Genomic DNA, 15,545 nt, shown 5'->3' on the forward strand with positions numbered 1-15,545 from the left:
TTGCCCACTTTTAGATCCTCCCTGTGTTGCCCAAACAGCCCCCAAGCATTACCAGAAGTTCTCGGCCCTGAAAAAAATCAGCACAGACCCAAGCTGTAGGCACCAGACCTGTGTCTTCAGCTGAAACTTGAACTCAGAGTTGCCAGGAGGTGGACGTGGTGAAGGGTCCTCAGCGGCAGCTTTTCACCGAAGCCATGGTCACCATCAGGGCTGGGGGCCGGGCCTTGAGCCCTGGACTTCAATGCGTGCTGCAGGACCAGGGTCACGACATCAGCCACGGCTCGGGGCCGGGGCTCTGCAGAGGCTGGGGTGGGGGACGGGGGGTGGGGCATTGAGCAGGGGCAGGCCTTGCCAGTTAGGGTCGCCAGTCCTGGGAGCCCATTGGAAGACCAGCCCTTGACCCTCTGGCTTTGCAGACAACCAGGATTGGAGTGGCTGTCAATGGGGTCCGCAAGCACTGCTCAGACAAGGAGGTTGTGTCCTTGGCCAAAGTCCTCATCAAAAACTGGAAGCGACTGCTAGGTGAGAGGGGTCAAAGTCGGCTTGGGCTGTGTGCTTCTCCCTTCATCTGGGTCGGGACCATGCCCGGCTTAAAGCAGGCACTCAGTGTGTGTTTTGTCAAATGATTTAAGAAATGACAAGGGGCCTCGGAGGGGGGGATGCCAGTGTTGGCCCACACGCTCTGCACATTTGTAGACGTGTGCCTCTATGTATGTATTTCCGTGTGCTTGCGTGTTCTGTAGAGACCACACGTCTGTATAGACGCATTTGTGTAAATACGGTCCGTGTGCAGATGTCTTTCTATCCCTGTATGGGCATGGGTTTGCACATGTGTGTGCATGTTGCATAAACATCCGTGTGTGAATGTATTTCCGTGTGTATGTAAGGGTGTGTTGGGGGCACGTGCTGCTATCATCGTCCCTGCCCTTTGCGCCACCCTCCCCGAAGTCATGCTGGGGTCTGCGGAGATAGAACGCAGTTTGGGACCAATGCCACGCTTTCGTTTTCAGACTCCCCTGGACCCCCCAAAGGAGAAAAAGGAGAGGAGAGAGACAAAGCAAAGAAGGAAAAAGGGCTTGACTGTTCCGACTGGAAGCCAGAGACAGGTCTTTCTCCACCAAGGAAAAAACGAGGCGAAGAGCCCAAAGACAGGTATTTTTTTCCTGGGATGGAGAGAAGGGGGTGACACTTGTCCTGTCCTCTGCCAGCGGCTCTGTTTCTATAACTTCATTTAATCCTCATGCCCTGGGAAGAGCTGCTGCTCTCACCTCCTATGGGACCCCCTTGAGGGGTTCTTCTTGGGCTCAATCAGACAGACCGGCAAGACCCAAATAGGCCATCCCTGTCACTGGCTTCACCGAGAAGGACGCCGCGGCAGGAGGCACACTGTGCCAGCAGGGCAGGCCCAGGCCTTTCTCATCTGCTAGGGGACCACACGGCCTCCAGAGCTCTTCTGAGTTCTACCAAGGTACAGGGTAATGAGTCCACAATGAGGGGGTCATGAAGCCCTGACTGAGAAGACAAAGCTGCCAGGATCCCAGCAGGATTCACTGTCCTTAGCGCAGCCCCCCAAAGCTATGGTTTTCCACTAATTATTTATATTGGGCTCAGAGCCCTTCCTGCCTGCATGTAATTTACCAATCAGGGCTCATTTGCTATAAGCAACGTTGCCTAGTAACACAGCTGACATCCCACCCTTGTCAGGGTTCCAGGTAAATGGGGCTAGGAACTCACTTAACCATACAGAAAGTAAAGTGTTCTGTTGGCTCTCTATTCAACATTTCCATTTCATGAGGAGGAAGCCGAAGGTTGGGGAGCAGGGACTTTTCCAAGACCACACAGCTGTTATGTGACCGAGTGGGATCGCATCTTTGTCAGACCCCCAGACTTCTGCTGAGAAGAGTTGTTTGTCTCGACTCCGTGTCCATTCCCCCTTGCCCACCTAACCAGGGTCACCCAAATTGCATGAATTCATATAGACCCAAATGCATTATCCATGAGAGCAGATAAAAGTCCTCATCGATGCACAAATAAATCCGACCTGTTCCCTATGTGACTAGAGCCCTTAATTCCCTGGGTGGGGGGGAGGGATCTGCATTTGTTCATCTACTAGGTAAGGAGGCAGTTTTAAGTAATACTGAATAGTATCTGATGGTAGATGATAATAGGTATTTTGTGGGTAATATCATCCATGACATAGCAATATTTTTAAAAGATTTTTATTTATTTATTTGACAGACAGAGATCACAAGTAGGCAGAGAGGCAAGCAGAGAGAGAGGAGGAAGCAGGCTCCCCGCTGAACAGAGAGCCCGATGCGGGGCTCGATCCCAGGACCCTGGAATCATGACCTGAGCTGAAGGCAGAGACTTAACCCACTGAGCCACCCCCGATATAGCAATATTTTTAAAGAACATACCTTTTTACCCACTATAGACACTATAAGGAATTCATTTTAAGGAATTAACCAGGTTAGGGGCACCTGGCTGGCTCAGTCGGAAGAGCACGGGACTCGATCTTGGGGTTGTGAGTTCAAGCCCCACACTGGGGTGGAGATTACTTTAAAAAAAAAAAAGGAATTAACCAGATTAAAGCATAAAGACTAAATGTTGTATGTGTAACATATTTCTGCTGGCGTTTCTGAAACATTTTTAATCTCTGAACCATTTTAAAATGAATGTTTATTATAATCCTATAAAACAAGTGTTTTGCAGAAAACAGTTTTAGGGAATGATGCTGTAGAAGAAAAGATCTCACCCAGAAGGGAGACATACCTCTACCACGCTACTCCCAGTCTGGGCTGTGCAAACAGCTGTGGGGCAAGGATCTTATGTATCCTTCCAAACACACAACAGTCCCACACATTGAAAAACCACTTACTATGTTCAAAAAGCTGATAGGGCCTCCATGGAGAGGCAGTGCTGGGTAGAAAAAAATTTAATGATGTGGGAAAATATTCACTAAGTATTAGGAGAAGCTGTGGGTATAATATAGTATATATGGTATGATCCCATTTTTATAAAATTAAGTAAGTGAGAGGCACCTGGCTGGCTCAGTCAGTAGAGCATGTGACTCTTGATCTTGGGGTGGTGAGTTTACTAAAAAAAACAAGTTAAAAAATAAGTTAAAAAAATTAAGTGAATTTTACGTGCATGTATAGGAGAAAAGATGAGAAGGATATATACCAGGATGGTAACAGTGATTATATCTGGGTGGTTGGATTGAGTTTTTTTCCTTCTTTTTGCAAATCTCTGTCTTTCTTATTTTTCTCCAATAAATGTGTACTAATTTTTAAGTAAGAAAAAAATAATGAAACCATTTAAAAAAAAAACAAAAATACATCTGTGTGGGTTTAATTAAGAAGATGACTGGAGACCAGAGAACCAAGTTCTGGGCTGAACTCTGTCACTTATTCATACCCTTAGTCTCTGAGACTCAGTATTGTGGCCCGAAAAATGGGCATCATTTTCTCAGGGGTTTTTTTTTTTCCTTGTAAAAATAAAATATTTTATTTGTAATATATTCTAATTATATTTATTGTTTTAATTTAACTATTTTATATTTATTTTATATTTTATATATTTTATATTGTATTTATTCTATTTAGGTAGATACTTGCCCATTGTAAAAGTTTTTAAAAATACAAATAAGAAAATTTTAAAAAGTCTATTGTCTAGAGACAAGCACATATAATCATGTATAATAATCTGTGTTTAAATATATATATTAGGGGTGCCTGGGTGGCTCAGTGGGTTAAAGCCTCTGCCTTCAGCTCAGGTGATGATCCCAGGGTCCTGGGATTGAGCCCCACATCGAGTTCTCTGCTCGGCGGGGAGCCTGCTTCCCCCTCTCTCTCTGCCTGCCTTTCCACCTACTTGTGATCTCTGTCAAATAAGTAAATAAAATCTAAAAAAATTATTAAATATATATATTAGATATGTATATTCCTGTATATATACATATATGTGTGTGTGTGTGTGTGTGTGTGTGTGTGTGTGTATATATACATATAAAATTGTATGTATATAATTTATGGGTGCTTAGGTGGCTCAGTCTTGATTTCAGCTCAGGTCATGATCTCAGGGTTGTTAGACCGAGCGCTGGATCAGGCTCTGTGCTCAGTGCAGAGTCTGCTTGAGATTCTCTCTCTCCCTCTCCTATTGCCCCTCCCCCCCACACTCTCTAAATACATACATACATACATGATAAATACATATATCATTTATGTAATCATATATATCCTTCCAGACTTTTTTGCGTGCTTATTTTGTCAATAACATGAAATTATACGCTGTATATTATTTTATAACTTTTCCAAATACATGTATTTATTTCATAATAAATAAGGCACATTTAGTGTAAAAAGTTTAGAAACTCGAACACAAAAGAAAATAACAGAAATACCACTGTTAACATTTTGATGTGTACCCTTCTCATCTTTCTTTTTTTTTTTTTTTTTCTTTAGAGAGAGGGGTGAGGGGCAGAAGGAGAGGGCAAGACAGAATCTTAAGCAGGCTCCACACCCAGCACGGAGCCTGACACGGGCTCAATCTCATGACCCTGAGATCATGACCTGAGCCAAAATCAAGAGTACTTTTCCCTGGGAAATGAAGTCACAGAGGCCAACCAGGGAATGAGTAGGTTGTCTCCCCACCTCGTGGGGAAAATTAAGTTGGCAAGAGTCCGATTTCAATTCAATTGGTAAACTTTTTGTTTTGGTTTCCTTAATGATGATTCACTATCATTTTTTATTATATAAACACTATCCACATTAGTGATATTTAAAATTTAAATGAGCGGCGCCTGGCTGGCTCAGTCAGAAGAGCACACAACTCTTGATCTCAGCATTGTGAGTTCGAGCCCCATGTTGGGTGTAGAGATTACTCAAAAATAAAATCTTTTGGGGCACCTGGGTGGCTCAGTGGGTTAAAGCCTCTGCCTTCAGCTCAGGTCATGATCCCAGGGTCCTGGGATCGAGCCCCGCATTGGGCTCTCTGCTCAGCGGGAAGCCTGCTTCCCTTCCTCTCTCTCTCTCTGCCTGCCTCTCTGCCTACTTGTGATCTCTGTCTGTCCAATAAATAAATAAAAATCTTAAAAAAAAATAAAATAAAGTCTTTTAAAAAATAAAATAAAAATGAAAAATATTTGTCCACAGCGTGCCACTTCCAACAAATGAAACAGCTTTTGGACATCTTCTTCCCTCCCGGTCCTGATCTACTAATATACACAATTTTTCCACTCCTATAGGCAGAGTATACAAACAATTATGTCCCTGTTTATCTTCCTATCGTATTCTAAGCATTTTTTCTTGCTCCTAAATACTTTTCGTAATGGTCGTTTTCAGTAATTGCGGAATATTTCTGGTTTGCTCTAAAAAGAAAGGCAAAGAAGAAGGGCCGGAAAATGGGGAGTCTCAGAGATTGAGGCTCATGTCTTCTCTTCTTTCTTCTACTGCAAGAATTCCAGCTTCCCACTCTGGCCTGCACCTGTCCGTCCCCATGGGGCATTCGGGGAGGAACCCCACAGAGGAACTCCCAGGGCCCAGCGAGGGATTGGAAGGACATGTGAAGAAGGGTCGCTCCTCCTCTCTCTCTCTCTCTGCTGCCTCCCCTGCGTTTAAGCTGGGGTGAAGATCTGGGGCCGAATGAGTCTGGCCCACAGGATAGTCAGGCCTAGCCCCTAAAGCTGCCTTACCCACTATCGCCCACGCCACGTGGAGGATGAGGTGGCAGCTGGAAGTCTGGGTAGGGAACATTGCACAATCTGGAAAACCAGAAATCAGGTGCCTAGGACTACCGGGCATGGAGGACTTCTATGTTCTGAAAACTCCTATAGGGACAGAAACCTCTTCCCAGCCAGCCCCAGGACACAGGTGCTTTTCTCCCCCAGTTGATGGGGGGAGGGAACCCATATTCAGAGAAGATAACCTGCCCAGGACAGGGCTGGGATTGCAGCTCAGACCACTTTCTCCCTTTTTAGCACACCTGTTGTATACGCTTGTGTGCACGTAGGAAAGGAACCAGAAGGAATTGACTCCAGCGATAGTTGCCACTGGGGAGCTTTCTTTTCCCACCTTTTGAGTTTTTATATTTCTGCATTGGTCGATTCCACGGCCTTTGGCAACAAATACTTATACAGCACCCGTTTTGTGTTAGATGGTCTTCTGTTGGCCTGGAATAAGCCAGTCCAGGTATGAGATTGGATTCCACAGAAGCAGACCCTGAGACACAGGTTCAAGTGCAAGGGGTTTACTTGGGAAGTGATTTCAGGAAATGGAGAGAGAAGAATGAGGGAAGCGAGATGGGGAAGGGAAGGAAGCCAGCCCAGGGTGTGTTAGTGGGCAGGCTAGTGCTGTGGGCCACCAGGGCTTAAATCCTGCCGGGGAATTCTGGGTGACGTGGAGAACACACCTCGGCTCACCCCCTTGAGGGCTGAGGACGCTGGGATGTTTATTCACCAATTTCTATATGTCTGGTTGAAGGCTGCTCCCGGGGTCCTTAACTCCTTGGCACTTCCTTTTTTTTTTTTTTTTTTTAAGATTTTATTTACTTGACAGAGAGAGATCACAAGTAGGCAGAGAGGCCAGCAGAGAGATAGAGAGGAGGAAGCAAGCTCCCTGCTGAGCAGAGAGCTCGATGGGGACTCGATTCCAGGACCCTGAGATCATGACCTGAGCTGAAGGCAGAGTCTTAACCCACTGAGCCACCCAGGTGCCCCCTCCTTGGCACTTCCATCCCATTGGCTGGCTGGCACTGGCTGGCACGGAGAACTCTCTCGGGCACAGGCTGGGGTACCCCACAGCATGGAGTCCTTGAGTCCCAGTACACGGGGAGAGTGAGTGCCTGAGGGGATGTGGGCTCTGCAGGGACAGCGTCCGCCACAGTGAACAAACCCACCAAGCTCTGTGCTTGTGGAATTTACATGGGGGCTGGTCAGATAATATACATAGTAGGTAAGAATATTTTGTAGTACCTTAGAAAGGGGATGCCCGCCCTGCACTTAAAAAGAAGTCTCGGGGGACACCCGGCTGACTCAGTCAGTAGAGCATGCAACTCTTGGTTTCAGGGTCATGAGTTCCAGTCCCAGATCAGGCGCTGAAATTACTTAAAAAAAAAAAAAAAAGGAAGCCTGGGTAAGTGAAATGGGGAGTGATGGTTACAATTTATAGACAGATTAATTTCATATAAAACCATTAAAAGGGGGAAACGTATTAGATAGCAAAAAGAGAATGTAGCTACATGCATTTTGGAGAATAGAAACTAATTTTCACCTCTGATCCCATCACCCTACTGTAACCGTGGTTGTATTTTCCTTCTTTCCCTTTTTTTTTCAGATTTTTTTATTTTTATTTTTAGGGATTTTATTTATTTGAGAGAGCCAGAGAGCAAGAGCGGGGAAAGGAGCAGAGGGAGAGGGAGAAGTTGGCTCCCCGCCGGCAGGGAGCCTGATGCGGGGCGCATTGATGTGGGGCTTGATCCCGGGACCCTGAGATAATGACCAGAGCTTAAGGCTGATGCTTAACAACTGAGCCACCCAGGTGCTCCTAGATTTTTTTTTTTCTTTTGAGTAATCTCTACACCCAACAGGGGGCTCCAATTTACTACCGGAGATCAAGAGTCCCATTCTCTACTGGCTGAGCCAGCCAGGAGCCACGATCACATTTTCTTTCAATCTTTTTTCCTCCTAGGCATTGGTTCTCTTGTGTGACTTTAGAAATAGTATGCGTCTAATTTTATGCACCATTTCACTTGTCATTTTAACAGCTCTACTATCTCCAAGGCCTGTGTGCCTCTCTCTGCTTCTCCTAAGTAAGGTGCCCGCAGGGGAGGCTGAAGCTGATCTTTTCCAGCTCCTTGGCTCCTCCTGAGAACAGGCAGTCCCAGGAATGCCGGTCTCCATGGACTCCAGCTAGCCAAGGCCTGCCTGACAGCAAGGAGGAGGGGAGTCTGTTGAGAATTAATGATTAATAATTAGTAACACAAAGTAAAGGTGTGGGGGTGCCTGGCTGGCTCAGTTGGTAGAACACGTGACTCTTGATCTGAGGGTTGTAAGTTCGAGCCCCAGTTTGGGTATAGAGATTACTTAAAAATTAAAAATTTTTCCAAAAAAAAAAAAAAAAAAAAACAACCCATTAGGGGCGCCTGGGTGGCTCAGTGGGTTAAAGCCTCTGCCTTCAGCTCAGGTCATGATCCCAGGATCCTGGGATTGAGCCCCGTATCGGGCTCTCTGCTCAGCAGGGAGCCTGCTTCCCCCTCCTCTCTCTCTGCCTGCTTCTCTGCCTGATTGTGATCTCTGTCAAATAAATAAATAAAATCTTTCCAAAAAAAAAAAACCCACTAGTAACATATGCATAACACACATAATGTACATGGCACGTATAAGACCCCCTTCCCTTGATTGCTTCATTTAATGGAGGGTAGGAGCAGGTGTCCAGCCCGCACAACTTGCAGCTTCATCTCCGGGCAGCCATGGTCCAGGTGGGTTCCACCACCCTCAGCCCAGCAGGCCTGGCTCCCAGAAGCTTTCTCCCCAGCCTCTGAGCTCTCGGGATCCGTCCTGGTGCTAACTTAAGGAGTCTCATCTCCAATTTCTCTTCTTTCAGGAGGGACTCTGCGGACTCCAAGTCTTCAGCCAGCTCCTCTCCAAAAAGGCCACCGATGGAAAGGTAAAAGAAGCCACGGGCTTCTCCATCCCAGAGGTGCTGTTCAGCATGTGTTCCCCTCTCTGCTTTCATGGAGACAGCCTGGGGGCAGAGGAAAGCAGAAAGCCTCGTATGTTATGTTCCTTGCAGACTCTAGGACCTACACAGGAAGACTGAATGGGACCCTGAATCAGAGGGACGGCTCCTTCACTCGGGTGGCTGACCAGTCACTATTGCCCCAACACTATCTAGGGAATATTCTCAAGGTCAAGTTGGACCCAGTGAGGACAGAGGTCTGGAGAACTTATCCCTGGAGTGGGATCTCTGCATTTTAGTTACCCGAAATAGCATAAGTCAGCAAGTTATTTATTCATCAAATATTTATTGAGGGGCAACTATGTGCCAGGAAATGTTCTAGGTGCCAAGGATACACACAGCAATGAACAAAAGCAAAATCTCTGCGGTCCTGAGGCCTATATTCTAACAAGGGGTGAGAGGCAATCCACAGAATAAATAAATCAGGCAATGATTTAGAAGGTGACGAGCATTGTGGAGACAACAGGGCAGAGTGAGGGGGTTGGGAAGGATGGTCATTTGAACAGTGGCCTTTGAACAGCGTCTTTGAACAAACCTTTCAAAGAGATGAAGGAATGAGCCATGCAGATCTCCGGGTCATTCCAAGCCAGGACCCTGAGTGGCAGGGTCAGGAGGCGGTGAAGTGGCCAGGGCTGGAGTGGAAAAGTGAGGCGGGAGAGTTGGAGGATAGAATAGAACAGGAGCCCCACGAGGGAATTTATCAGAATGCCTTCAGCTGCTGTGCTAAGAATGGGCTGTCAGGGCCAAGGGCAGGAGCAGAGCCCAGCCAGGAGGCTACTCAATAATTCAGGCAAGATATGACGGTGGGCTTCCTGACAGGCTGGGGAGGGGTACCAGAGAATGTCAAGAGTCAAGATGACTCCAAAACTTTTCTCTTGAGGGCTGGCAAGGACAGAATGGGGAAGACTGCGTCTAACTCAGGCTGCAGCAGGTGATACAGAGCTGGGATGGGGATGTGTTGGGTTTCAGGCGTGTCCTAGTCATTCAGATGGAGAAGTTGAAGGCACTCAGGGTATACCAAGCCAGAACTCAGGAAAAATGTCTGGGCTAGAAATCTGAGTTTCAGACTCACTAGTATGGATCTAACGTTTGAAGCCATGGACCTTGATGAGGTGGCTAAGGAGAGATTGTGACTGAAAGAGGGAGTGTGAGCTATGGTCCAAGGGGAGGTCAGAGCAGGAGGAAGTGACGTAGAGGTGGCTCAAAGCTAGTGAGTCATGTCCAGGGGCCATATTGGATGCCGGGGCAACCAGGTTAGGATGGTAAATGTGTTGGCTTCCAGGAGACTATGTGTGGAGCCACACAGTTATTTGAGGCCTAATGTACCAGTAAGACTACCACTGTAAAAAAAAGAGGCATAAAAATTAGGCTGTTTAAGGTTTTTGAAGATTAAACAGTCCTGGGATATTGATGGGGTGCTGCGCTGCTGTGGTCCAAAATGGCTGCCAAGTGCCTGCTGATGAGTGGCGGATCTGGGGAGTACTGCTGCTTGGAGTCGGAGTCTGAGGCCACATCCTGCCTCTGAAGGGAAGAGTTCTGTGGTCAACTGGTGATGTCTTCCATGAGTGAGGCCTAAGAATGGAGGACTCAGGGTCATCCTGGTTCTGCACCAGTGGTTCTCAGTGGAGAGTCATTTAGAAATTCGTAGAGGTATTTTTGGTCACAGTGATGACTGTGACACGGAGGTATCTTAGTTCAGACTGCTGTAACGAAATATCATGGACTTAAACAACAGGCATTTATTCCTCACAGTTCTGGAAGATGGGAATGCCAAGGTATGAGCCAACTCAGTTCCCGATGACGGCCCTTTGCCTGGCTTGCAGATAGCCACCTTCTCGCTGTGTCTGCACAACACACACGCGCGTGCACACACACACACACACACAGAGTGAGCTCTGGTCTCTTTTCTTCTTATAAGGCCAATAATCCCATCATGGGGCCCTACCTTCATCTAAACCGAATCACCGCTCAAAGCCCTCACCTCCAAATTCTATCACATTGGGGGTTAGGACTTCAACATATAACTTAATGGAGGACACGAACATTCGGTCTGCAGTGGGAGAGAGGCGGGAGCCCAACGGCATTTACTAGGCAGGGGCCAGAGATGCTAAATGTCCTGGAACATGAAGGACAGACCTGCATAATGAAGGATTGTTCTATCCCAAAAGGAAACACTGACCACTAGTCCAGTTCTGGGTGTGATGTTATAAGAAAAACATTTCATGTTTGTGTAAGGATTTATACCTCCGTATTCCTTTCCTGACTTAGCCTTGTGACCTTGAAGTCTCCTGACTCCCTCCTGTCATGCATTCTTTTTCTGAAGGTCAGTCAAGCAAAATACGTTTGTCCTTAGAGCAGTTGTGCCCTTTCCTGCTCGTTCCATATTGAGGGTGGGGAATCCAGAGAAATACAAGCAGGTCTTGTAAACCCACCTTATCTACTACCCACACTGTTTCCTGTACACTCTCCCTCTCGATATCATCTTTCCCACCCATCCATCCATCCACCCCCCACCCATCCATCCATCCATCCATCCAATGAGCACATTTGTTGAGCACCTCCTTGCAAACCTAACATGCTCCAAGGACCAAGGTCATGTGCATACAGTGGGAGACTAGTGGAGACCATGGCAGACTGGAGCGTACCTCTCTGTCTGAAGGGGGAACTCACTATCCAGCCCAGCTATTTGTTGTTTTGTGGAAATGCAGGCCCTGCATGCCATGTCTTCCTGTTTTTTTAAGGAAAGCTGGACATCTAGAGGTTCATATGAAACTCCCAATTTTTTTTTAAAGATTTTATTTATTTGACAGACAGAGATCACAAGTAGGCAGAGAGGCAGGCAGAGAGAGAGGGAGAAGTAGTATCCCCGCTGAGCAGAGAGCCCGATGCGGGGCTTGATCCCAGGACCCTGAGATCATGACCTGAGCTGAAGGCAGAGGCTTTAACCCATTGAGCCCCCCAGGCACCCCCTGAAACTCCCAATTTTAAATATGGACAATGTATTCCTATTTTTCTGAGACATAGTAGGGCAAACAAAATTCATTTGGAGCCCACCAGCTGCAGCCTCTAAGCCCAGGCAAAGGTGTAAACTCAGGATCTCTGCCTTCATGTGGCAAATCACTGACATAGAGGCAGACACCAAAATGCTTTTTGGTTTTGTTTTCCAAATGCTTCTTAAACAAAAAAAATTTTTGAAGGTATAACATTCAATGGGGACATAGGAAGAGTCTCAATATGACTTGAGAAGTCAAAGAAGACTTCCTCCAAAATAATGTATTTGTGCTCAGAATTGAGAGAAGAGGAGTTGGGTGGACAAGCCAGGAGAGGGCCTGACCGGCAGTGGGACTGGAAGGTGCAAAGCTGTAGTAATATGAGTGAGCGTGGTGCTCTGGGAACTGTAGCTGGGGCATCATGGAGCGAACCCCGCAGGGCACCCCTGTGACAAGGAGGAAGACGTATGGAGCCCGCGAGCCCGCTGTCTGAATTGTTGACTTGTCGTCACCCGGCAGCTGGGCTTGCCTATCGGTGTAGTAACTGCAATGTCCTCGAGGTGGCGCGCAGGAGCAGCAAGCGGGCCTCCAGGTGCCTCCGTTCCGACCTGGGGTGGAATTTTTCTACGGGCTTGGTGATGTCAGATCACAGGCTGTGGGGCTGGCGCTGGCACATCCGGGGAGCAGAAGGAAGCTGTTGATAAATCCGACGCCCCACCCCCACCCCCGCCAGTGATGCCTTCCCTGCAGTTTGTCGCTGTTCCCGATCGTGTGCACTGAAAGCAAAATGAGGCTGGCTGCCTGAAATGCACCGAGACAGGAACGCCAGCCAGCCAGCCAGCTCCTAGCCAAGGGGAGGGACCAGGGCTGGGAGTGCCCTGCCGGGAAGGTGGGGAGAAGAAAGCAACAAGCAGCCTAACCTAGCCTGGGTTAGGCGACCCTGGAAAACTCTCTGCCTTGTAGAAACACAGTGAGACGTATTGAAAAGAATTTGGAAGCAGACAGATCTCGGTTTGTGGTGTGGTTCTGCCATTTGCTGGTTGGATGACCTTGGACAAGTCAGTTCCACTCTCTGAACCTCAGCCTACTGATCTGTAAGACGGGGGTAATTATGACCCTTTTCCAGGTCGTTATGAGGATTAAATGAGATAACAAAATGTTTAACACTGTTCCCAACCCATATAAATGCTCAGTAAGTACATAATCCTTGGTAATAATACTCACACTTAATGTGGCAATCTAGGTAAATTACCTAACCCTTCATTGCTAGAATTCTCCTGGGTACTCGAATCCTATCAGAAACTGTCTAAGATGGGTACTGTTGTCATCCCCATTACTAGCCCAGAGTCACAGAGCTACAAAGTGGTGGTGTCAGGCCTTGAGCCTTGGAGTTCGGCTCTGGAGCAGCTTGGATCCTTAATAAATATACCACCTTAGTGTAGGCATTCCCCAGACGAGAGCTGTCATTTGTTATCATGCGTCATTCTAAGCAACGTGTGCTCCAGGCTTCCCTGTTGGGTCCCCACTGGAGAATCCTAGACATTGAGGATATGGTGATGGGGCATGTAGCTCAGTGAGGTCCAGCACCAGGAAGAATCTGGGGCTCCATCACAGTTGAAGATGGGCTGGCCTGGGTGGTGGGAGTTGACAGACACTGGCTTGGAGAGAGGTCTCTATCTTTACAAAGAGGACCTGTCACCCACCCCGTTCAGCTCTATCTAGGCCTCCTGGATGTGCCTTTTATCTCTTTGTAGCCAAATTTCTCAACTCATCTTATATTCATGCATTTAACAAAGACTCATCAAGTGTTGGCCCAGAATGCTATTCCAGGTGCTGGAAACAGTGGTGAACCAGCCAAAGGGGTCCCTATACTCTGGAACCTGTAATCTGGAGATGGAGGCAGACAATGCTTATAAACACACAAACAAGTTAATTCTAGACTTGGATAAGTGCTATGAATGAAAGAAATCAGGTCACGTGCTAGGGAGTTACAGGTCAGGGATAGGCTGCTTGACTGGGCTGGTTGGGGGAGGCCTCCCTGAAGATGTGATACTGGAGCTGAGACCTGACTGGTGGGAAAAGGCCCAGTCATAAGAAAATCTGGAGGAGGAAGAGCCTTCCCGGAGGAGGGAGCAGCCAGTGCAAAGGCACTGTGGTGGGAGTAACAGGTGTATTTAGGGAAGAGAAAGAAGCAGTGCAGTGGGGAAGCCTCCATGAACTGAAGGGGAGTGTGGCATGAGATTAGGTCAGAGTGGAGGCAGAGGCCAACGTCAGGGGGGCTGGGAGGCCATGGTGTGAAGAGTTTGACTTTATGCTGAAAATAACTGGAAGCCATTAGAGGGCCAGAAGCAGGGAGTGATGAGATCTGCTGTGAGTTTTTGAAAAGGTTCCCCAGGCTTCTATGTGGCAAATGGATTGTAAGGGGGGCAGGGCAAGAGGATGCCCGGAGATCAGCTTTGGGGCTATTATGGCTGTGTAGGTGAGAGCCCAGTGGCTAGGACCAGGGTTGGGTATGGGGAGATTCCCACTGATTGCAGGCAGCCCCTTAAGCTCTAGACTTTACCCCCTTCCCAGCCCCCCCTCACCCACACCTTTCCCTCCCACAAAATCTGACTCCAGCAGAGAGCAGGCTGGAGCTTGGGTTCCCCAGCCCTGTGCCTGCCACCAGGCCACTCACTTGTCAGGCAGGGTTGGGTCAAATCCAGGGTAAATTTAACTAGAATAGAAAGTTTCAAACTACATTTAAAAAAACAAATAAAAGCTAGGAAATCCCTTTGGGCAAAATTTTTCATAATTCAAAATATAAACCTTACAAGAGCAGAGCCTTTCCTCCCCAGCCTGCATCAGTTCTGAGGCAGCACATAGGCACCTTTGAGGAATCTCAGGGTTCCAGAGAACACAAAAATCCCAGTGATCCAAGGTTGTCTGTGCTGACAGAAGGCATCCAAGCCAGGTCAAGCCAAACAGCAAAGGCTGAGGAACAACAAGGTCTCCAGCAGAATTTACATTGAAGAGTACCTAGCAGGATGTTGGATGTTGGATCTTGTCACCCCAGATTTTTAACACTGGAAAGCTTAGGCTACTCAGTCAGCCTCACTCCCAGACACAACTCCTTGGGTTTGAATTCTCAGAAGCCCAGGATCATCTTCCTGAGGGGAAGAAGTGCGTCCATAGCTCCAGAGAGGTATGGTGCAGCTGCCCAGGCTGTGCACTGTACAACTCCAGGAGGTACCCAGCTGACAATATGAACAACACTCCCTGGAATTAAGAAATACAGCAGCCCCTTAGGACCTTCCGCAAGAGCTCAGTGGGTTAAGACTCTGGAGTGGAGGAAGACTCAACCCTCATGAGTCAGTTTTTCCGAGGAGGCCTAAGGACTGGCTGGCTGATCCTGATGGGTTACTGAAGGAGATGAAGGTGAAGGCATCTTGACGCCTGGCCCCTCCCCAAGAGTAGTGTAGAAGAAGCTCTGAAAGGGAGGGAGTTGTGGAACTATCACTCCATCCTCTCATCTGTGAAATGGGGCCAGGAACTTGCCACAGTCAGGGTTATGGAGAAGAGATAGCAAACAAGCAATAAAAGATGACTTTGGCTTTTACCTTTTTTTTTAACAAACCCCTTAACAAGTCCTGTCCTTTCTCTCCAACACCCTCAGGCTCACGCTTCAGGTGCCCTGAGCCCTTCAACACTGCCCATGCAAAACATGGGTTTCACACTTCTGTGCATTTCTGCCATGAACGCATCTTCCTGTCTGCTCCTTCTGTGGCCAGCTCCTCCTCCCCATCCCCTGTGGAACTTGAACTGAGTTGCACTGCACTGT

At 47.6% G+C, this 15,545-nt stretch overlaps 1 protein-coding gene across 1 annotated transcript in view; it reads left to right on the forward strand.

Moving 5' to 3' along the window:
* The window catches only part of TCEA3 (transcription elongation factor A3), a 37,425-nt gene that overhangs the window by 6,044 nt on the left and 15,836 nt on the right, over positions 1-15,545 (forward strand). Inside the window, exons 3-5 of the mRNA XM_080801460.1 lie at positions 417-522; positions 1,011-1,152; positions 8,601-8,663. Of these exons, the coding sequence (XP_080657586.1) occupies positions 417-522; positions 1,011-1,152; positions 8,601-8,663 (311 nt within the window). The remainder of the gene's footprint in view (positions 1-416; positions 523-1,010; positions 1,153-8,600; positions 8,664-15,545) is intronic.

The sequence above is a fragment of the Martes martes genome, assembly GCF_963455335.1.
Source record: "Martes martes genome assembly, chromosome: 4".
Classification (NCBI taxonomy): domain Eukaryota; kingdom Metazoa; phylum Chordata; class Mammalia; order Carnivora; family Mustelidae; genus Martes; species Martes martes.